At 45.6% G+C, this 23,945-nt stretch overlaps 1 protein-coding gene across 1 annotated transcript in view; it reads right to left on the bottom strand.

Annotated features, from left to right (window-relative positions):
- LOC105727816 (lysosomal-associated transmembrane protein 4B) overlaps nucleotides 1–20,086 on the bottom strand; it is a 60,343-nt gene extending 40,257 nt beyond the window's left edge. The window contains exon 1 of the mRNA XM_064384433.1: nucleotides 19,767–20,086. Within this exon, the coding sequence (XP_064240503.1) occupies nucleotides 19,767–19,865 (99 nt within the window). The 5' untranslated portion in view covers nucleotides 19,866–20,086. The remainder of the gene's footprint in view (nucleotides 1–19,766) is intronic.
- Between the last annotated feature and the right edge of the window lie 3,859 nt (nucleotides 20,087–23,945).

The following is a 23,945-nucleotide window of genomic DNA, read 5'->3' as shown; positions in this document are numbered from 1 at the left end:
TGAGACTTCGTCTCAAAAAAGAAAATAAAAATTGACTGTTAGGCGGGGCAGAGTGGCTCACACCAGCCACACTGGGAGGCCAAGGCAGGTGGATCATTTAAAGCTCAGGAGTTTGAAAACAGCCTGGGCAACATGGTGAAACTCCGTATCTATAAAAAATATATATGGTCGTGGTGGCTTGCACCTATAGTCCCAGCTGCTTGAGGAGCTGGGGTGGGAGGGTCCTGGAGCCCAGGAGATCAAGGATGTAGTGAATGGAGATGGTACCACTGCACTTCAGCCTGGGTGACAAAGTGAGACCTTGTCTCAAAAAAATAAAAAGAATTGACTGTTAAGAAAAACTCCAGCCGGGTATAGTGGCTCATGCCTGTAACTAGCATTTTGGGACGCTGAGTCGGGAGGATCACAAGGTCAGGAGTTTGAGACCAGCCTGGCCAATATGGTGAAACTCTGTAAAAATACAAAAATTAGCTGGGTGTGGTGGCAGGCGCCTGTAGTCCCAGCTACTCGGGAGGCTCAGGCAGGAGAATCGCTTGAACCTGGGAGGCAGAGGCTGAAGTGATCCGAGATCATGCCACTGCACTCCACCCTGGCGCCTGGCGACAGGGCGAGACTCTGTCTAAAAAAAAAAAAGTACCAACCAGGCCAGGCGAAGTGGCTAACACCTGTAATCCCAGCACTCTGGGAGGCCAAGGCAGGAGGATCACAAGGTCAAGAGATCAAGAGCATCCTGGCCAACATGGTGAAACTCCATCTCTACAAAAAAAAAAAAAAAAAAAAAAAAAGTATCAACCAGGCACAGTGGCTCATGCCTGTAATCCCAGCACTTTGGGAGGCCAAGGCAGGTGGATCACTTGAACCCAGGAGTTCGAGACCATCCTGGGCAACAAATAAGACCCTGTCTCTGCAAATAATAATTTTAAAAAAATAGCTGGGTATAGTGGTATGTGCCTGTGATCCCAGCTACTTGGGAGGCTGAGGTGGGAAAACTGCTTGAGCCTGAGAGGTCAAAGTTGCAATGAGGCGTGATTGCACCGCTGCACTCCAGCCTGGGAAATAAAGTGAGGCCTCCATCTCAAAAAAACAAAACAAAACAAAAAAAACCTAGGTCAGGTGCAGTGGGACATACCTGTAATCCCAGGTACTTGGGAGGCTGAGACACGAGAATCACTTGAACCCAGGAAGCAGAGATTGCAGTGAGCCAAGACTGCACCACTGCACTCCAGCCTGGGCAATAGAGCCAGACTTTGTCCTAAAACACAAAACACTCCAGACGTGGTGGCTCATGCCTGTAATCTCAGCACTTGAGAAGCTGAGGTGGGCAGGTAACTTGAGGTCAGGAGTTTGAGACCACTCTGGCCAACATGGTGAAACCACATTCTACTAAAAATACAAAAATTAAGGCCTGTCCCAGCACTTTGGGAGGCCGAGGTAGGAGGATTACGAGGTCAGGAATTCCAGACCAGCCTGACCAATACAGTCAAACTCCATCTCTACTAAAAATATAAAAATTAGCCAGGTGTGGTGATACATGCCTATAGTCCCAGTTACCTGGGAGGCTGAGGCAAGAGAATCGCTTGAATCCAGGAGGGGGAGGTCGCAGTAAGCCGAGACCGCGCCATTGTGCTCCAGTCTAGGTGACAGAGCAAGATTTCATCTCAAAAAAAAAAAAAAGAAAAAATACAAAAATTAGCTGGGCATGGTGGTGCACTTGTAGTCCTAGCTACTCTCAGGAGGCTGAGGCACGAGAATCATTTGAACCCGGGAAGCAGAGGTTGCAGTGAGCCAAGATCACGCCACTGCACTCCAGCCTGGGTGACAGAATGAGACTGTCTCAAAATACTACTACCACTACTAATGAGGGAAGGTGTTCTCTTTCCGGATCCACAAGGGGGTGTAGTTTTAAGGGCAAGAACTTCCCAGCATCATGCCCCCCTCCCATCTCTCTCCATCCAGGAGATTTAATGGTTTGTTTTAATTTTCCCAGGCACTGTAAGAAAAGTCAATCACTCCAGCAGAAGTTCTAAGGAACCCCTTTCACTGGCCAGGGGTCTTAGAGAAGGTGAAGGTGAGGGTTCCTCCCAGGTTAAAAGTCCCCTTCTTCCTCACCCCTTCAGACTCCATGTTTGGATCTCCTTCCACACACTCTCTCTCTGTCTCTCTCTCTCTCACACACACACACACACACACACACACACACACACACTCTCTCTCTCTCTCTCTCTCTCTCTCATGGAAGTTCTCTCTCTTCTCTTTTTCTCTTTCTCTACTAAATAAAATCACTTTTCTGCAACACTGTTTGGGGTCTGGTATTTACTTTGCAAGCACACCTGGTCCCCTCTCTCATTCTTGAGAAAGCAAGAGACCAAGAACCTTGGAGAAACGTCTTCTGAGGGGAGCCCTGAACCCCAACAATAATAATTTGTCATCAAAACTACAATGTGAAGGTTGGGTGCAATGACTTGCACCTGTAATCCCAGCACTTTGGGAGGCAGAGGTGGACAGATCACCTGAGGTCAGGAGTTTGAAATCAGCCTGGTCAACATGGAGAAACCCTATCTCTACTAAAATACAAAAATTAGCCAGTCATAGTGGTACATGCCTGTAATCCCAGCTACTCAGGAGGCTGAGGCAGCAGAATTGCTTGAACCCAGGAGACGGAGGTTGCAGTGAACTGTGATGGCACCACTGCACTCCACCCTGGGCGACAAACTAGGACTACGTCTCCAAAAAACCAAAAACAAAACTACTACAATGCTAAATCATCTCACCCCAGTTAAAATTCCTTTTATCCAAAAGTCAGGCAATAAGAAATGCTGACGAGAAAGCAGAGAAAACTGAATTTTTATATACTGTTGGTGGGAATGCAAATTATACAGCCACTATGGAGAACAGTTTGGAAGTTCCTCAAAAAACTAAAAATAGAGCTATCATACAATGCATCAATCCCACACCTAGGTATATACCCAAAAGAAAGGAAATAAGCCTATCAAAAAAATAGTTGTACTCCCATTTTATTGCAGCATTATTCACAAACATTTGTAAGCAACCTGTGTCCATCAACAGATGAAGGTATAAAGAACATGTGGTACATATACACAATGGAGTACTACTCAGCCATAATGAGATCTTGTCATTTGCAACAACATGGACGAACTAGAGGTCCTTATGTTAAGTGAAATAAGCCAGGCACAAGAAACCAAATTTTACACGTTCTCATGTATTTATAGGAGCTAAAACTTTAAAGAAGTGAACTCATGAAGCTAGAGAATAGAAGGATGGTTACCAGAGGCTGGGAAGGGTAGTGGGGAGTGACAAGGCAGAAGATTAATGGGTACAAAAAAGTGGAAAGAGGCCGGGTCTGGTGGCTCATGCCTGTAATCCCAGCACAGAGGCTGAGGAGGGTGGATCACTTGAACCTAGGATGTCAAGGCTGCAGTGAGCTGTGGTCACACCACTGTGCTCCAGCCTTGGCAAGATAAAACTAACTCTACCTCAAAAAAAAAAAAAAAAAAAAAAAAAATGAGAGACAGAGGGGGAGAGAGCACGCACCAAATGAAGATGTTATCAAAAAAACAGCTGTCAGAAGTTGAAGCCAACAGATCCTTAACAAAGCAAATTTTAGAATATATATTTCATACAGGAACAGTGATCCTAGACAGAGATCTGAGGTACAATAGAAAATGATGGGCTTTGTATTTTGAGTGTTAAAAGATTCATTTTTGGCCAGGCATGGTGACTCACGCCTGTAAACTTCAGCACTTTGGGAGGCCAAGGTGGGTGGATCACTTGATGTCAGTTGTTCGAGACTAGCCTGGCCAACATGGTGAAACCCCATCTCTACTAAAAATACAAAAATTAGCTCTCTCTTTCCTTCTCTGCCATCATGGTGTGTGCTTGATTCCGCTTCTCACCATGTCTTCCCACAAGACTTTACTTTTTTTTTTTGAGACGAGAGTCTTGCTCTTGTTGCCCAGGCTGGAGTGCAATGGCATAATCTCGGCTCACTGCAACCTCTGCCTCCTGGGTTCAAGTGACTCTCCTGCCTTAGCCTCCTAAGTAGTTGGGATTACAGGCGCCAGCCACCACATCTGGCTAATTTTTTTTGTATGTTTAGTAGAGATGGGGTTTCACCATGTTGGCCAGGCTGGTCTCAAACTCCTGACCTTGTGATCCACCCGCTTCAGCCTCCCAAAGTGCTGAGATTACAGGCATGAGCCACTACGCCTGGCAAATTTTTTTTTTTTTTTAGTAGAGATGAGGTTTCACCATGTTGGCCAGAGTAGTCTCAATCTCTTGACCTCATGATCCACCTACCTCAGCCTCTCAAAGTGTTCAGATTACAGGCGTGAGACACTGTGCCTGGCCTCACAAGACTTTCAGGATTGTTTCCTGGCCAACAAACAAAAGCAAAATTGTCCCATTCCCCAGTGGATTCAAATAAAAACTGGTAATAAAATCAGGTAGAACTCTAAAAGGAGACACTGAAGAAGAACCAAGCTGGGTCTATATGGAATTGCACATGAGATGGGCATGCATTTACGCTGTGTCAAGGTCATGACCATCTCACCATAGCAAGCTGAAAATGTCACCACCATCTGGACAGTTGGACATGTTTTATTGGCAATATATTTTTTATCTCTGAATCTATTATGAATGTGCGGGTTGGCTGGGTTCAGTCATAAATATGTGAGACTTTTATTTAAAAAAAGAAATACAAAAATTATCTGGACATGGTGGCAGGTGCCTATAATCTCAGCTACTCCAGAAGTTGAGGCAGGAGAATCACTGGAACCTGGGAGGCAGAGATTGCAGTAAGCCAAGATCACACCACTGCACTGCAGTCTCCAACCTGGGCGACAGAGTGAGACTCTGTCTCAAGAAAATAAAATAAAAAATAAGTCAGGTGCAGTGGCTCATGCCTGTAATCCCAGTACTTTGGGAGGCTGAGGTGAGTGTATCACCTGAGGTCAGGAGTCCGAGACCAGCCTGACCAACATGGTGAAACCCTGTCTTTAAATAAAATAAAATAAATTTAAAAAAATAAAAAAAAATCATTTTTAAGTAAGAATTATAGTGGTTACAAAAAGAAAAAAGAGTAATGAACAAAGAGGGATGCAAATACATGGGTTAACTCACAACAAACATTAATCGTATAAATCAATATGTTGGAGAACTTAGAAAAGGACACTAAATTAGAAGAGAGAAATGACTGGAGGTTAAGGACTTGTATTGCTTAAAAGAAAGGCTATGATATTATTAACCGTAGACTAGTAAGTTAGGTGTATCTGTTAAAATTTCTTTTTCTTTTTTTTTTTTTTTGAGACGGAGTTTCGCTCTTGTTACCCAGGCTGGAGTGCAATGGCGCGATCTCGGCTCACTGCAACCTCCGCCTCCTGGGTTCAGGCAATTCTCCTGCCTCAGCCTCCTGAGTAGCTGGGATTACAGGCACGCGCCACCATGCCCAGCTAATTTTTGTATTTTTAGTAGAGACGGGGTTTCACCGTGTTGACCAGGATGGTCTCGATCTCTCGACCTTGTGATCCACCAGCCTCGGCCTCCCAAAGTGCTGGGATTATAGGCGTGAGCCACCGCACCCGGCCTAAAATTTCTTAAATGGACCACCAAAATAAAAGAAATAGGCTGGGTGCAGTGGCTGACAGCTATACACAGCACTTTGGGAATTGGAGGCAGGCAGATCACTTGAGATAATTGATCACTTCAGGTAAGCTGATCACCTGAGGCTGGTTCAAGACCAGCCTGGCCAGCATGGTGAAACCCCTTCTCTACAGAAAATACAAAACTTAGCCGTGCGCTTGTAATCCCAGCTACTTGGGAGGCTGAGGCAGGAGAATCCACTTGAGCCTGGGTGGAGGGAGTTGCACTGAGCAGAGACCATGCCACTGCACTCCAGCTTGGGCAACAGAGTAAGACTCCATCTCAAAAAAAAAAAAAAAAAACAGAAAAGAAAAATAGAGTGTGACTTCTAAAACAGTAGATGGGGAAAATGGATAGGAAAAAATTCAGTCAATCTGAAACATGGCAACAAAGGAGAGAAAAACAGAAACAATGACTGAAATAAATCTCAGTGAATTAATTTGTCCAGTTAAAGACAAGCATTGTCAGGCTGCCTAACACTGTCCCTCCCGTCTTCAAACTCTCCTGTATGCCTTATCATAGTGCCACACACTCTCCTTTGTAGTATTTACCACACCTGTGATCCTGTACATTACTAATCTATATTAATTACTGGTTAATATTTATTTCCTCTACTTCAACACAGATTCAACACTGGCAAGGACTGGTTTTATTTTCAATCACCATTGCATCACCAACACCTAGCATAGTTCTTAACATAGAGGAAGTTCTCCATAAAATCTGCTGATAGAGGAGGAACGGAAAGGAAGGACGGAAGAAACTGAATCTGCATCAGCATTCATTCCTCCCAGACTTCAACTGTCTGCAATTATTTTCTTCTGAGATGGAATGTCCTTATCCACAACTTCTCTGATTCACAAATGAGATGCAGTGTGTCTTACAGAGATGACTGCTCTTGTGCTGAAATTACTATTCATGTTATTTTCATCTTTTTTTTTTTTTTTTTGAGACGGAGTTTCGCTCTTGTTACCCAGGCTGGAGTGCAATGGCGCGATCTCGGCTCACCGCAACCTCTGCCTCCTGGGTTCAGGCAATTCTCCTGCCTCAGCCTCCTGAGTAGCTGGGATTACAGGCACGCACCACCATGCCCAGCTAATTTTTTGTATTTTTAGTAGAGACGGGGTTTCACCATGTTGACCAGGATGGTCTCAATCTCTTGACCTCGTGATCCACCCTCTTCAGCCTCCCAAAGTGCTGGGATTACAGGCGTGAGCCACCGCGCACGGCCTCATTTCATCTTTTTAAAAATTCTTAGCAGTCAATTAAAAATCCATTAATGGACACACCCTAAGAAAGCTGCATTCTCATTGGATACTTCATTTCATAAATAATCATAACTATTTTTTAAATTTTGTTTTATATTTATACATAATTTCATGTTTTTGATTTTATATTTGGCCGGGTGTGGTAGCTCACGCCAGTAATCCCAGTACTATAGGAGGCTGAGGTGGGAGAATTACCTGAGGTCAGAGTTTGAGACCAGCCTGGCCAACATGGCAAAACCCTGTCTCTACTACAAAAACAAAAATTAGCCAGGCGTGGTGGTAAACGCCTGTAGTCCCAGTTACTTAGGAGGCAAAGGCATGAGAATAGCTTGAACCCAGGAGGTGGAGGTTGCAGTGAGCTGAGATCCTGCCACTGTACTCCAACCTGGGGACAAAGCGGACTCTGTCTCAATCAAAAATATATATATTTTGTTTAAGCTACTTTGTGAAATGTTAACCCAAAACTGAATAACTGAGGCAAGTATCTCAAGCAGTCAAGGTTTATTGAGCCAAAGTTTAAGGGCATGCCTGGGAAAAACACAAGCCACAGAAACATCTGTGGCCTACGCTTTCCAAAGAGGGTTTTGGGAACTCAGCATTTAAGGTAAGAGCGCAAGTAGGAAAAAAAAAAGGGAGGTGGAGCAAGCAGTGAGGTAAATGATTACATGATTCTGAGGCTCCAATTAGTGCTCAGTAAATCTATTTTATTTATTTGAGACGCAGTTTTGCTCTTGTTGCCCAGGTTGGAGTGCAACGGCAAAATCTTGGCTCACCGCAACCTCTGCCTCCTGGGTTCAAACGATTCTCCTGACTCAGCCTGCTGAGTAGCTGGGATTACAGGCGTGTGTCACCATGCCCAGCTATTTTGTATTTTAGTAGAGATAGGTTTCTCCATGTTGGTCAGGCTGGTCTCAAACTCCCAACCTGAGATGATCCACCTGCCTCGACCTCCCAAAGTGCTGGGATTACAGGCATGAGCCACTGCGCCTGGCCATCTATCTCATACATAAGGTAAACACTGGAAAAGACCAGTAGAGGAAGGAGTCAATTATGCAGCCACCTCTGAGTGAGTGATCACTTCTTGTTTTTGTTCTGTACCTGAGAAGAAAAGCTTGTAATCAACATTATCAGTGTGAGAGTTAACAGAACTCAGTTTTAGGAGTTAAACTTACATTGCAGACCTAAGGTTACAACTGGCAGGTGCCTGTTTTATAGGGGGATATGTATCCTGAAACATTTAGGTTCCAGCAAGGAATTTCCTTGGGAGCAGTTTGTGAAAGCAGCCATCGGGAGAGGCGTAAGGCCCTTCCTTGTTGTGAGAACCTGGCTTATGCAGCATAATACTGTGACACAAGGTGGTGAAATTACAGCTACTTGTTTGGGAAAAAGCACAGCAGTGTTGCGTGACTCAGCTCTCAGGCTTAACGCTCCTCTTGGCATAACTAGTTGGTGGGGAGGGTGGGTCCTGAGATTTTATTTTCTTACAGTTACTTTTTTTTTGTAGACAGAGTCTCACTCTGTCGCCCAGGCTGGAGTGCAATGGTCTTGGCTCACTGCAACCTCCGCCTCCTGGGTTCAAGCGATTCTCCTACTTCAGCCTACCGAGTAGCTAGGATTACAGGCACCCTCCACCATGCCCGGCTAACTTTTGTATTTTTAGTAGAGACAGGGTTTCACTGTGTTGGCCAGGCTGATCTCAAACTCCTGATCTCATGATCCGCCCACCTCAGCCTTGCAAAGTGCTAGGATTACAAGTGTGAGCCACCGCACCCCGCCCTCTTACAGTTACTTTCTTCTTCTTCTTCTTTTTTTTTTTTGAGACGGAGTCTTGCTCTGTTGCAGAGGCTGGAGTGCAGTGGCGCAATCTCGTCTCTCACTGCAACCTCTGCCTCCCGGGTTCAAGCAATTCTCCTGCCTCAGCCTCCTGAGTAGCTGAGGTTACAGGCACATGCCACCACACCTGGTTAATTTTTGTATTTTTAGTAGAGACAGGGTTTCACTGTGTTGGCCAGGCTGGTCTCAAACTCCTGACCTCGTGATTCGCCCGCCTCGGCCTCCCAAAGTGCTGGGATTACAAGCGTGAGCCACCGCCCCCGACCTACAGTTACTTTAAAAATAACTATTTATTTAGAATTTATTTTTAGATTAGTAACTCCAATTTACAGAGGAAAATTGAAGTCCTAAGAATCAACAAGTACTTCCTTACAGACTGGAATTAAAGCCTCTAGTAGTTAGCACAGGACATTCACTGGGCAACAGGGGGGTGGACCCTCAGGGATTTACAGCATTTTGGGAGGGTGAGGCAAGAGGATCACTAGAGCCCACAAGTTTGAGACGAGCCTGGGTGACAGATTGAGACCTTGTCTCAAAACAAAAAACAAAGAAGAAGAAATAAGGCTGCCCTTAAGTGGCAGCTGAGGTCCTCTGGGACTGTTCTCCCTTCAAGCTTATCAGTTGTATGACTCCCCAGCTAAAGAAACATCTCCTAGCCTCCCTTATAGCTAAGGTCACATGTCTTGTTTTTGGTCACCGGGATGTAAGTTAGAGTGACATGTGCAATTTCCATTTCACATCCTTAAGAAAATAAAGCTCCTTGTCCTTCAGATGCCCCTTTCTCCTTCAGCAGGCCAGGACACAAACATGGTGCTGGTAATGTCTCTAGCCATGAACACAAACATAAAGGAAGCAGCCTCCTTTGAACCAGAGAAGGAACCCATGAACAATATTTGGGATGGTGGAGCTAAGCCCCACCTCCAGCCTGGGTCTCTGTATGGCCACAAGGAACAATGTTGGCCAACACTCCCTGCACTGTTAATAGGAGAGAAATAAACTTCTATCTTCCTGCAGTTTTGCATTTCTTTGTTATAGCAACTTTATCTATACCATATCTGATGTTAACAGTAAATATTGGCAGGGTGCGGTGGCTCACGCCTGTAATCCCAGCACTTTGGGAGGCTGAGGTGGGCGGACCAGGAGGTCAAGATATGGAGACCATGGTGAAACCCTGTCTCTACTAAAATATACAAAAATTAACTGGCTGTGGTGGCATGTGCCTGTGGTCCCAGCTACTCAGGAGGCTGAGGCAGGAGAATTGCTTGAACCCAGGAGGTGGAGGTTGCAGTGAGCAGAGATTGAGCCACTGCACTCCAGCCTGGGGCCTGGCTACAGAGCAAGACTCCATCTCAAAAACAAACAAACAAACAAACAAACAAACAAAACCAGTAAATATTAAAACAAAAGAGAGGAAAAACACAGCTCTCAGAGAAGCCAACACTACCTTAAAAAGGAAAATAAGCCAGGTGCAGTGGCTCAAGCCTGTAATCCCAGCACTTTGGGAGGCCTGAAGCAGGTGGATCATTGAGATCAGGAGCTGGAGACCAGCCTGGCCAACATAGTGAAACCCCCTCTCTACTAAATATATAAAAATTAGCTGGGTATGGTGGCACACCTGTAATCCCAGCTACTTGGGAGGCTGACAGAAGAACTGCTTGAACCTGGGAGACAGAGGTTGCAGTGAGCTGAGACTGCACCATTGAACTCCAGCCTGGGCAATAAGAGTGAAACTCCAACTCAAAAAAAAAAAAAAAAAAAAAAAAAAACAAACAAAAAACTCTTAGATCAGCAACTATATCAAAGATGGGGATCAAAACTGAGAACCTGGGCTGGGCACAGTGGCTCACGCCTGTAATTCCAGCACTTTAGGAGGCTTAGGCAGGTGGATAACTTCAGGCCAGGAGTTCGAGACCAGCCCGGCCAACATGGTGAAACCTCATCTCTACTAAAAATACAAAAATTAGCCAAGCATGGTAGTGCATGCCTGTAATCCTAGCTACTCAAGAGGCTGAGGCACAAGAATTGCTTGAACCCAGGAGGCGGAGGTTGCGGTGAGCCGAGATCGCGCCACTGCACTCCAGCCTGGATAACAAGAGCGAAACTCCGTCTCAAAAAAAGAAAAAAAACAATCCACTTATACTGTTGCTAACCTGTGTGTATAGTCAGGGCAACACTAATCTATATTCTGGGGTTGCAATCTTCAAGCCTGGTCCAAATAAACTCGCTACTTATGTTAACTTTGACTCAGCATCTTCCATTTAGGTCGACATTAGATATATTTAAAGGGAATCCCAGAGAGAAAAGTATTAATAAACAGTTTTGATAGCAATCTTTATTTATTGGCCACCTTGTCTGTAAAACATTCTAATGAACATTTATCATAATAGTGTAATAAGGTGGCTAAGGCCTGTAATCCCAGTACTTTGGGAGGCCAAGGCGGGTGGATCAGGAGGCCAGGAGTTGGAGACCAGCCTGGCCAACATGGTTAAACCCCGTCTCTACTAAAAATACAAAAATTAGCTGGGTGTAGTGGCGGGTGCCTGTAATCCCAGCTACTCGGGAGGCAGAGGCAGGAGAATCGCTTGAACCAGGTGGCAGATGTTGCAGTGAACCGAGATGGCGCCATTGTACTCCATCCTGGGTGACACAGTGAGACTCTGTCTCAAAAAAAAAAAAAAAAAGTGTGATAAAAGCTTAAAAAGATATTGAATACCACTGAAATCTCCACCAATGAATATTCTATAGAACTGCCCTTGATCCTTTATTAGATAGGGAAAACCTGTACTTTAAAAATCCAATATCCTTCCCTAAATCTATTCAGTTCCTTAAATCAGATGGAGAAAATCTAGGTGGCAAGAGAGACTTGTATCACAAACTGGTAAAAATCCCTATCCATATTATTCACACAATTAAGAGCTGATACCTGCTATAGCTTGTGTCTAGAAAGCTATACAGAACACATTCTGTCTGGTTTTCCAGCCATCTGAAACAGCCTGCCATTTTAATCTAACTTAAAAACTGCTTTCATCATATCACTCCTGTTCATAATTCTTCAACAATTCCCCATTGCCTACAGAATAAAATCCAAACTCTTTAGCCTACTATTTAGTCTTTTACAATCTAACATACTAGGAAAAACACCAGGCAATAAAGATGACACAAGTACCACAATCAGCCCTAGCATTATGGGCCACTTCATAGAATCTGACAGTTGGAAAGAAGCTATTAATCTTAAAAGAACACATCACCACCTATCATGCCTGACCCAGGGTTGCTCTGAGGTTTAAATAAGAACAAATGTAAAAGCACACCGAAAACTATCAACCACTCTACAAATACAGGATGTTAGTCTTACTATCCTATACTCAGACAAATCAATAGTTATTGAACTTCTCAGGATACAAAGAAGAGAATCTATCAGGCTTGTGAAGGAGTAAAGAAAATTCTCTCCCCTCTGCAACTTCTGAAGGTTTGATCATTTCAGCCTATAAAACAAACTGATAATAGATCAACAGCAAAAAAGCATACAAATGTATTACATGCAAATGCATACACAGGAGTCATAGGAAAACTCAAAGGAAGGGCCAGATAGCTTAAGTTTTAATACTATCCCGAGGTTACAGAAAGAATAGGAGTTTAGATCATGGCAAAATTGGTTATGGGAGGGAGAGATGGAAAGGGCTGGCTAAGGAAGGTGGTCTTGTTATGCAACTGAGACCTCACAGGTAGCAGCCCTGAGAAAAAATAGTTGCTAGCCTGTGGTATGGTAAACTTCTCTATCAGACCTCCAAAGGTGTGAGACTCTCAATCTCTCTGTCCCATGAGTTAATCTCTCCTAGGTCTCAACCTGGGGGATGGGGTGGGGAGGAGGTGTACTCAGAGAAAGCCTGGCTGTTTATTTCACTAACATAGATTTTCCCTAAAGATGCAAATCTTCACAAAACGCAGCTTTTCAGATCTATTCTTGTTTGCAGTTTCTCTAACAGTATCTTGAAATATACCAAATAGGTATACTTTTGGGTGACATATTCTGGTTTCCTTTACTTGAGTATACAAGGAAGCTGTGACTTTTCATGTAAACAAGTGGATTCCTTGAAAGACCAGGTCTGCAGATGTATTGCAGAACTTAAAGTATAATTAAAAAAAAAAAAAAGTGGCTGGGTACAGTGGCTCACGCCTGTAATCCCAGCACTTTGGGAGGCTGGGGCAGGTGGATCACCTGAGGTCAGGAGTTAAGAGACCAGCCTGACCAAATGGAGAAACCTTGCCTCTACTAAAAATACAAAATTAGGGACCGGGCGCGGTGGCTCATGCCTGTAATCCCAGCACTTTGGGAGGACGAGGTGGGTGGATCACGAGGTCAAGAGATCGAGACCATCCTGGTCAACACGGTGAAACCCCGTCTCTACTAAAAATACAAAAAATTAGCTGGGCACTGTGGCGCGTGCCTTTAATCCCAGCTACTCAGGAGGCTGAGGCAGGAGAATTGCCTGAACCCAGGAGGCGGAGGTTGCGGTGAGCCGAGATCGTGCCATTGCACTCCAGCCTGGGTAACAAGTGCGAAACTCAGTCTCAAAAAAAAAAAAAAAAAAAAAAACAAAATTAGCTGGGCATGGTGGCACATGCCTGTAATCCCAACTACCTGAGAGGCTGAGACAGGAGAATCACTGGAACCTGGAAAGCAGAAGTTGCAGCGAGCCAAGACTGCACCACTGCACTCTGGCTTAGGCAACAGGAGCGAAACTCCATTTCACACACACACACACACAAAAAGTCCCCAAAGTCTTGTTCAAGACTGTTTGGAGCAGCTTTATTTATCACAGCCCAAATTAGAAATAACCCAAATGTCCAATATCCAGCAAATGGATAAACAAATTTTGGTATATTCATACAATAAAACAATACTCAGCAATAAAAAGCAACATTCCAAGAAACTGAATGAATCTGAAAAGTTATGCTAAGTGAAAGAAGCTAGATACAGAAGGTTACATACCACATAATCCATTTACATGAAAAAGCAAAACTTACCTACAATGATTGGGGGCGGGTGGCAGGGATTAACTGGGAAATGGCACAAGGAAACTTTCTGAGGTTTTGGAAATGTTCTTAAAGAATAGGAGTTATATTACACAGGCACTTGTCAGCTCAATAAACTGCTATAACTGTGAATTTTGTAGTATGTAAATCACAACTCAATTAAAAGAAAAGAGAGACAAACAAAAAAATGATCCCTAATAACAAATACCTGAAGGCTCCCAAAGTTAGCTTGACACAGAATTTTTATTTATTTATTTATTTATTTATTTATTTATTTATTTTTTGGAGACGGAGTTTCGCTCTCGTTACCCAGGCTGGAGTGCAATGGCGCGATCTCGGCTCACCGCAACCTCCGCCTCCTGGGTTCAGGCGATTCTCCTGCCTCAGCTTCCTGAGTAGCTGGGATTACAGGCACGCGCCACCGTGCCCAGCTAATTTTTTTTTGTATTAGTAGAGACGGGGTTTCACAATGTTGACCAGGATGGTCTCGATCTCTTGACCTCGTGATCCACCCGCCTCGGCCTCCCAAAGTGCTGGGATTACAGGCTTGAGCCACCGCGCCTGGCTATTTATTTATTTTTGAGACAGAGTTTCGCTCTTGTTACCCAGGCTGGAGTGCAATGGCGCAATCTCGGCTCACCGCAACCTCCGCCTCCTGGGTTCAGGCAATTCTCCTGCCTCAGCCTCCTGAGTAGCTGGGATTACAGGCACGCGCCACCATGCCCAGCTAATTTTTTGTATTTTTAGTAGAGATGGGATTTCACCATGTTGACCAGGATGGTCTCGATCTCTTGACCTCGTGATCCACCCGCCTCGGCCTCCCAAAGTGCTGGGATTACAGGCTTGAGCCACCGCACCTGGCTATTTATTTATTTTTTGAGACAAAGTCTTGCTCTTGTTGCCAGGCTGGAGTGCAATGGCACAATCTCGGCTCACTGCAACCTCCGCCTCCTGGGTTCAAGCTACTCTCCTGCCTCAGCCTCCCGAGTAGCTGGGATTACAGGCATGCACTACCACACCTAGCTAATTTTTTGTATTTTTTTTTAATAGAGACGAGGTTTCACTATGTTGGCCAGGCTGGTCGTGAACTCCTGACCTCAGGTGATCCGCCTGCCTCAGTCTCCCAAAGTGCTGGGATTACAGGCATGAGCCACCGTGCCCAGCCCCAGAATTTTAAAGACAGTAATAATAATAAATACCTGAAGCCAATATATGTTATTTCTGGACTGAAGGAAACTTTTATTATTCCAAGCCAAAACCAAAACACATCCACAACTTGTATGACTACAACAGTGAAAACAAAACAGATTAAAACATCACTCATACCATAAACCAACCATGGCATTTGAAGATCAAGTAAATCACCAAAGTTCTCTTAGCTTCAGCTTTCTCATCTGTAAAATGGGAATAAGAAAATCTACCTCACCAGGAATATGTAAAAATTAACCTTATGCAAAGTATCTAGTAAAGTACTTGATACTCAGAGCACTAGTAAATGGTATTGGTAAGAATCAACAATGAGAAAACAAATAAAAAAGATCCACTTAACCTATCTTGCAAAACAGAAAATTATTTAAAACAGGCCCTAGGGGAGAGACAGCATGGGGAGAAATGCCAGATATAGGTGATGGGAAGGAAGGCAGCAAATCACACTGCCATGTGTGTACCTATGCAACAATCTTGCATGTTCTTCACATGTACCCCAAAACCTAAAATGCAATTAAAAAAAAAGCCCTTATTGTGAACTCTTATTTAAATATCTGCCTTTTGTGAAAACGCTCCCCTTTTGTTTCTTTTTTATTCTTTATGTATTTATTTAGAGACAAGTCTCACTTTGTCGCCCAGGCTGGAGATCAGTGGCATGATCTCCGCTCACTGCAACCTCTGCCGCCCAGGTTCAAGTGATTCTCCTGCCTCAGCCTCCCAAGTAACTGAGATTACAGGTGCTCGCCACCATGCCCAGCTAATTTTTGTATTTTCAGTAGAGACAGGGTTTCACCAAGTTGGCCAGGCTGGTCTTGAACTCCTGACCTCAGGTGATCCACCCGCCTCGGCCTCCCAAAGTGCTGGGATTACAGGCGTGAGCCACCGTGCTTGGCCTCCTTTTTTCTTTTTTAAGAGACAGGGCAACCAGGCACGGTGGTTCACATCTATAATACTGTGCTATAGCTGGCCTAGAGCCAGAACCTTAGCAATGCCATTTTATAAAACAAAGCTGGCCGGTGGCTCACGCCTATAATCCCAGCACTTTGGGAGGCCAAGACGGGTGGATCATGAGGTCAAGAGATTGAGACCATCCTGGTCAACATGGTGAAACCCCGTCTCTACTAAAAATACAAAAATTAGCTTTAGCTGGGCATGGTGGCGCACGCCTGTAGTCCCAGCTACTCGGGAGGGCTGAGGCAGGAGAATTGCTTGAACACAGGAGACGGAGGTTGCGGTGAGCTGAGATCGCACCATTGCACTCCAGCCTGGGTAACAAGAGTGAAACTCTGTCTAAAAAAAAAAAAAAAAAAAAAACCAAAACTGTGTCTCCAAAAATGAGTTGTAACAACTACCCCATTCTCCTTGCAATAACTGCTGACTTTGGCTTCTGTAAATAAAACTGCTAGTTTGCTCTGAAAAATGCCCACTAGGTGAAGCTGTTTACCTTTTCTTATCAGTAAGAAAAGGCCAGAATTGCTGGCCTTTGCTTATCAGAGTAAGTGGCCCAAACTAATTTCATCTTGGCCCCTGTGACTTGTAATAAGTAACTAAGATCTGTAAATTCCACTGCTACCCAGACAATGTGTAAACTAACATTTATCTTGACTTCTGTAAACCACTTAAGTAACAATTGGAGTGACAAAAGTCCCCTGGCCCTTGGAATGTCCGGAGCCCCTCACCCTCATCTCCGCCCAGGAGGTGATTTACAGAATCCACTAGCCCTTGGAATGTCTGAAATCCCTCATCCCCATCCCCGCTCCTGACCCTCACCCCTAAGGTGGTTTTAGGGGTATAAAAGGTCCTGTCACCCTTCCTACGGGGCCGCGGGTTAGAGAGACGTGAGTCCTCCATGGTCGCCAGCAATAAAGGCCCTGCAATTTGGCATACTTTTGTTTTGGTGAATTATTTTAATCTCGCATTTCAATACAGCAATACCAGCACTTTGAGAGGCTGAGGCGGGTGGATCACAAGGTCAGGAGTTTGAGATCAACCTGACCAACATAATGAAACCCCATCTCTACTAAAAATACAAAAATTAGCCAGGCGTGGTGGCACACACCTGTAATCCCAGCTACAGGAGGGTGAGGCAGAAGAATGCTTGAACCGGGAGTCGGAGGTTGCAGTGAGCCAAGATAGCACCACTGCACTCCGGCCTGGGCGACAGAGCAAGCCTCTGTCGCAAAAAAAAAAAAAAAAAAAAAAAAAAGAGAGAGAGAGAGAGACAAGGCTTACTCTGTTGCCCACGCAGGAGTGCAGTGGCCCAATCACTGCTCACTGTAGCCTCGAACTTCTGGGACTCAAGCTGGGACTACAGGAGTGAGCCACCGCACCTGGCTAATTTTTAACTCTCCACTTTCTGATAACCGACCCCATTCCTTCCAGATGGCTGGGGGGGAGAAGCAGGTAGGGCAAACGAGGGAAGGTGCCTTGTTTTACAGTGGTCCTGCTCCCTAGCCACACAACACTGTCTTAAATATGTTCACGAAAATCAAAGTTTTGGACAAGCAACTGATATTTAAAGGTCTCGGTGAAACTCACTACTTAAAAAAAAAGCTTACATTGCCTTGTGAAATGCAAAAGACTATAAAGATTATCAGTACTTAAGCCAGGTTTTGCAGAAATAGGGTTCACCTACAGCAATATTTTTATTCACATCTGCTAGAAACCTTTCTGATTATCTTTCAAAGACCATTTCTTTCCAAACGCCAGGACAAGCACACCAATAACTACTTTCCACAGAGTGTGCTCAAACAGTAGACAAAGCATGCTGAGTACCCTCCTTTTTATCACACCAACACTGTCTGGTTGGATTGCAGCCAACAGCAGGGCTCAAGCAGGATTTATCTTTCCTGTACATCACGTAGTACATTTGCCTAATGCAGTGCCCTAGATTTTGCAAATTACATTCACTGATGTACTTGCAAGTCGGCAGATTTGAACATTTTCAAGGAAGGCAGACACTTGTATAAAACAGTCTCTCTTGATCATCAATAAAAACACCAACTATTTTGAGCCACCTACTATCCTTTTGCTGTCATTTTCAATTTCTGTAAAGAAGTTCTTGGCTTTCAGCAAAGTCGAGGTTGAGCTAATACGCTGATGTTACATCTGTATTTACACTGCACAGGAAGAACCCACACACCCTAAATATCTGTTTGAAATATACTCAGGCCAAAAATTTCTATTGTGTGGCCATGATAGGCACTGACTAAAGGAAACTTGAAACTATAAATAGCACAGTGAACACCATAGACTGGGTGAAATGTTTTGCCTAAAATGGTACAAGGAAGGGGTTCACAGTTAGACAAACAGTCTGTGTATCAAAAAATGAGCAACAAACAAACAAAAAACCACACACACACACCCCCCCCTAATTCATTATTAAAGAGATACTAATTTTTCACCATCGGGCACAGTAGCTCTTGCCTGTAATCCTAACACTTTGGGAGGCTGAGGCGTGTGAATCATGAGGTCAGGAGTTCGAGACCAGCCTGGTTAAGATGGTGAACCCAGCCTCTACTGAAAATACAAAAACTTAGCTGAGCGAAGTGGCGGGTGCCTGTAATCCCAGCTACTCGGGAGGTTGAGGCAGGAGAATCGCTTGAACCCGGGAAGCGGAGGTTGCAGTGAGCTGAGATAACGCCACTACACTCCAGCCCGAGGCACTGAGTGAGACTCCGTCTCAAAATAATAATAATAATAATTTTTCTCACTAAAAAAAAGTTATATATACCATTTGTCTACCATTTTCAGGGCATTTCCTCGAGATGCAGTGGTATTCATTGCAAAGCAGCTCGGGTCTAACTCTCCACCATGATGGCACAAAACCCAAAATGCAGTGGACTCCGACAAAGTGCTGCTGCACTCTAGGGGTGCCAACGCAGGGCAACAACCAACAACCAACGCAGGGCAGGTGCAGAGCAAGACTGCATCAGGTTTCCTCCCTACCTCTGAAAATCACTGCTCCTCATATAAAGAAAATGTTCAAAGTTCCAACCAGGAAAAAAATGCCGTATTTGCCTGATGGGTCTGTCAAGAAAAAGTCCGAGGACCACCTGTCCATGGGCAGGAAAAATGTGGATGTAAAATGGCTTCCCCAGACAGATGGAATATCACACGCACATGCCTTCCAGGAGAAAGGGCTTTAAAACATGGGCGGAGGACCCACTCACAAGTGGATGCCAAGAACCCCTAGCTACTTCAGCACGGGATCCGAACATGCGACGGGTGTGAAACTGCAGGCCACCCGAGCGGAGACGCGGCCAGGGAGACCGGGCACTGAGATCTCCGCAACCCTGACCACGGAGTTTCAAAATATGCCTCGTCACCTCCGCTGGGCCGTCCAGCAGCCGTCGAAACACAAAGCGCACGGGCTTTAAGAAGAAAGGAAACACGTGCTCCACAGATAAGCTCAGAGTTTCTTGGCCCCGGGTGCGCCCTGCGCGACGCCGCGAAGCTGCGCGGAGGCTGGAGGCCGACTCCCCGCACCACCTGGGCGCCGTGGGTCGGGTGCCGTTTCCCGCCCCGCGACCCCGGCCCCTCATCGCCCCGACCACCTGGAGCCCCAAACTCCCGGCCTCCCCCAGTCGGCGCTGGCCTAGCCGGGGAAAGCGCGGACGCGGCGCCGGGAGAATTAAGTTTCTAATAATACAACTTTAGGCGGATGAGCGCGCGCCTCACCCCACCGCGAGGCCGGGCCAGGAGCCCAGCTTGGGGCGCGGAAACGACGCGGGTCCCGGGGCCCACGGCCGGGCGACCCGCACTCACCAGGTACCAGACACCGAGCAGGATGGTGCCGGTGCGGACATGGCAGCACAGGCAGCAGCTATTGGAGTAGAACCGCGTCCAGGGCGCGACCATCTTCATCGCTGTGGGCGCAGCGGCGCGAGCGCGCGCCCAAGTTTTCAGGAGCGTCGACCGCCTCGTCCGGGGCTCGCCGCGCAGCTGCTGCCGGCTCCTCAACCGCTCCGGCTCCCGGCCCACTCGCCCGTGCGCCCACAGGCCTCCCTCCTCGATTCCCCGAGAGCTACGAACGGCTGCCGCGGCGAGACCCTGCACTCCGAAGGCGGCGGCGACGGGGGCGGGGAGGGGGCGGGGAGGCTTCGGCCACGTGACTCGGGCCCGTGACGTCACCGCGGGCTCCTGCCTGCTGCAGGAGCTGCGATCCCGGGTGAATAAATTCATCAGCGATGCACTCTCCGCCGGGTGCATCCGTCCCCGTGTCGGCCCGCGGTGTAGGTACGGGCCTTCCCTCTTTCATCTGGCCATTTGTGTAACTTCAATCCGGGGTTGAGATTCTTTTAGTCTAGGTCCTTGTGGATTTCTTCCCTTCTACTACTTTTTTTTTTTTTTTGAGACAGAGTCTCGCTCTGTCGCCCAGGCTGGAGAGCAAGGGCGCGATCCCGGATCATTGCAACCTCCGCCTCCCAGGTTCAAGTGATTCTCCTGCCCCAGCCTCCCAAGTAGCTAGGATTACAGGCGCCCGCCACCACGCTCAGCTAAGTTTTTGTATTTTTATATAGACGGTGTTTCACCATGTTGGTTAGGCTGGTCTGGAACTCCTGACCTCAGGTGATAAGCCCGCCTCGGCCTCCCAAAGTGTTGGGATTACAGACGTGAGCCACGCACCTGGCGGCCCCCTTCTAATTCTATCAGCAGGTAATCGATACAGTTCCTATCACTCTTGCACGAGAGGAAGGAAAACTGCGCGGTGCGATTCCCGTCAATTGCAGTACTTTGAACCGCCGCCGACAGCAATTTGTCTCTGCTTCCCAGCTCAATTACTGTGGTAGTAATCTTTTCCCAGAAAATAGGATGTGTTTCAAGGACATCCTCGCTGTGCTTAGGGTAGCATTTTAAATCATGAGTGCAGCTCTAAAGATCCAGTCCCAACCTGGGCAACATGGCGAAACCCCGGCTTTACAAAAAATACCAAAATTACCCGGGCGTGGTGGCGCGAGCCTGTGGTCCCAGCTACTCCGGGAGAATCACCTGAGCCCGGGAGTTCGAGGCTCATTGTGCCACTGCACTCCAGCCTGGGCGACGGGAGTGAGACCCCTCTCAAAACATAAAAAAGAGAAGCAGTCATCCAACCAGTTACACAAGGTCTCTGCAAGACACAACACAGTGTTAGAGATAGTGAAAGACAGCTCTGCTTTGGAGTTTATTTCCTCCCAACTCATGTTTTGTCTAGAAGCTCCCTTGTCCGATATTAGCCCACGGACTATTGTTAAAGCCAAGAATCTGGGATAGTTTAGATTATTAGCACGGGTGAAAGTTTTATTTCAGACATGCAGCAAGACAAAAATGGATTCGATCTAAATTTCCTAAAATTAGGCTAAATAGGAAGAAAGATACTGTTTAAAACTATTCAATTGGGCCGGGCGCGGTGGCTCAAGCCTGTAATCCCAGCACTTTGGGAGGCCGAGGCGGGTGGATCACGAGGTCAAGAGAGATCGAGACCATCCTGGTCAACATGGTGAAACCCCATCTCTACTAAAAATGCAAAAAATTAGCTGGGCATGGTGGCGCGTGCCTGTAATCCCAGCTACTTAGGAGGCTGAGGCAGGAGAATTGCCTGAACCCAGGAGGCGGAGGTTGCGGTGAGCCGAGATCGCGCCATTTCACTCCAGCCTGGGTAACAAGAGCGAAACTCCATCTCAAAAAAAAAAAAAATAAATAAATAAAACAAAACAAAAAAAAAAACTATTCAATTACAGAACCAGTAGTTTCACAAGACTTTAAAGCTGCAACATTCTTACTGTGTAGCTTAATCCTGGAAGCAAGAGCCATCCCTACCATGTTAAGTGTACGCCCTTAATCAGGAATTATAAGTAACATTATTTGAGGAGTTAATCAGAAAACCAAACAAAAGCTCCGTTTTTGTTTTGTGTTTTCACTACAAAATTCTGGTTTCTTCAAGTTGATTGATGAACAACAACAAAAATTCTGGTTCTTTTCACATTGGAGATCATTTTCTCTCTGACATCTTCCATTTAAAATTTATGCCCAAAGCCATATATATACATAGGATAATAGGAGATATATATATATATCATATATATATGATATATATACATAGGGTATATATATGAGATATATATATGATATATATACATAGGATATATATATGAGATATATATATGATATATATACACAGGATATATATATGATATATATATCCTAGTCAAATGCAGTAGTGACAATGGGGGAAAGAGTAGAACAAGGAGTTCCATCTGTAACTGACCATGAACAATCAATTGAGATAACTTACTACCTTCAGACCAGCTCACAGCACCGTTTTTTTTGTTTTGTTTTGTTTTTTCAGACAGAGTCTCCCACCATCGCCCGGGGTGGAGTGCAGTAGTGCGTGCGATCTTGGCTCACTGCAACCTCCACCTCCGGGTTCAAGCGATTCTCCTGCCTCAGCCTCCACACTGGCGTTACAGGCGCCCACCACCACGCCAAGCAATTTTTTTTTTTTTTGAGACAAAGTCTCACTCTTGTTGCCCAGGCTGGAGTACAAGGGCACAGTGTCGGCTCACCACAACCTCTGCCTCCCAGGTTCAAGTGATTCTCCTGCCTCAGCCTCCCAAGTAGTTGGGATTACAGGCATGTGCCACCGTGCCCGGCTAATTTTGTATTTTTAGTATAAATGGGGTTTCTCCATGTTGGTCAGGCTGGTCTCAAACTCCCGACCTCAGATGATTCACCTGCCTTGGCCTTCCAAAGTGCTGGCATTATAGGTGTGAGCCACTGTGCCCGGCCCCAGCTAATTTTTTGTATTTTTAGTAGAGATGGGGTTTCACTATGTTGGCCAGGCTGGTCTCAAACTCCTGATCCACTGGCAACTGCGTCAGTCTTTCAAAGTGCTGGGATTACAGGCATGAGCCACCGTGCCCAGCTCACAGCCACTTTTAGCATTGGACAAGCATTTTTGCTCTGAGAAAGAATAGAGATGTAGGATCAGAATGGGAAATGCTACCTTAAAAGAGACTTTTTCAACAATTAAACTCCCAGCAAGCTCCTATATTTACCTTCCCTTTTTCCCTCCCCACCAGAATTTCATATTAGTTAGGCAAATCAGTCACTGATTCAAGGGAATTTTATATTTTAGAAATCTTATTGTTCAAGATCTGAACTTACTTACAGACAGTTGCCAAATTTCTCTAGATAAGAAAAGACAAAATAGAGGGAAGCTAGCTGGAGAAAAAAAGAGAGAGAGAGAGACAAATGCCTTTGCAGTTAAAGTTTATGAAGTAAAGCTCAGTATCAGTGTCTTTGGAGGTGTATTTGTTTGGGTGCTAGAGAGTATGGGAACTGGCTTCAAAAGAACAGATGAAACCACCTTTCCAAAATTATAACTAAGGAAATTATGACAAGTGAAAGACATCAGATCTAACCAACTCTATCTTGCATCTAACCTCTGAACTGTCCTTATCCATTCCTGGGGATAGGCCAAACTAGCCTTAGGAAGTAATTTAGTTTTCAGCTAAAACTAGGTTCTAAAAAGAAAAAAAAAGAAAAAAGAAAGAAAAAATAAGGCTAGGCGCGGTGGCTCACGCCTATAATCCCAGCACTTTGGGAGGCCGAGGTGGGTGGATCACGAGGTCAAGAGATCGAGACCATCCTGATCAACAAGGTGAAACCCCGTCTCTACTAAAAATATAAAAATTAGCTGGGCATGGTGGTGCGCGCCTGTAATCCCAGCTACTCGGGAGGCTGAGGCAGGAGAATTGCTTGAACCCAGGAGGCGGAGGTTGCGGTGAGCCGAGATCGCGCCATTGCACTCCAGCCTGGGTAACAAGAGCGAAACTCCGTCTCAAAAAAAAAAAAAAAAAAAAAAAAAGGCCGGGCCCAATAGCTCGCACCTGTAATCCCAACACTTTGGGAGGCCGAGGCAAGTGGATCACCTGAGGTCATGAGTTTGAGACCAGCCTGGCCAAC

Source organism: Aotus nancymaae, unplaced genomic scaffold (assembly GCF_030222135.1).
Source record: "Aotus nancymaae isolate 86718 unplaced genomic scaffold, 86718_ANA_hifiasm-v0.15.2.pri h1tg000036l, whole genome shotgun sequence".
NCBI classification, from domain to species: Eukaryota; Metazoa; Chordata; class Mammalia; order Primates; family Aotidae; genus Aotus; species Aotus nancymaae.
This window is presented reverse-complemented; position numbering and strand designations above follow the sequence as displayed.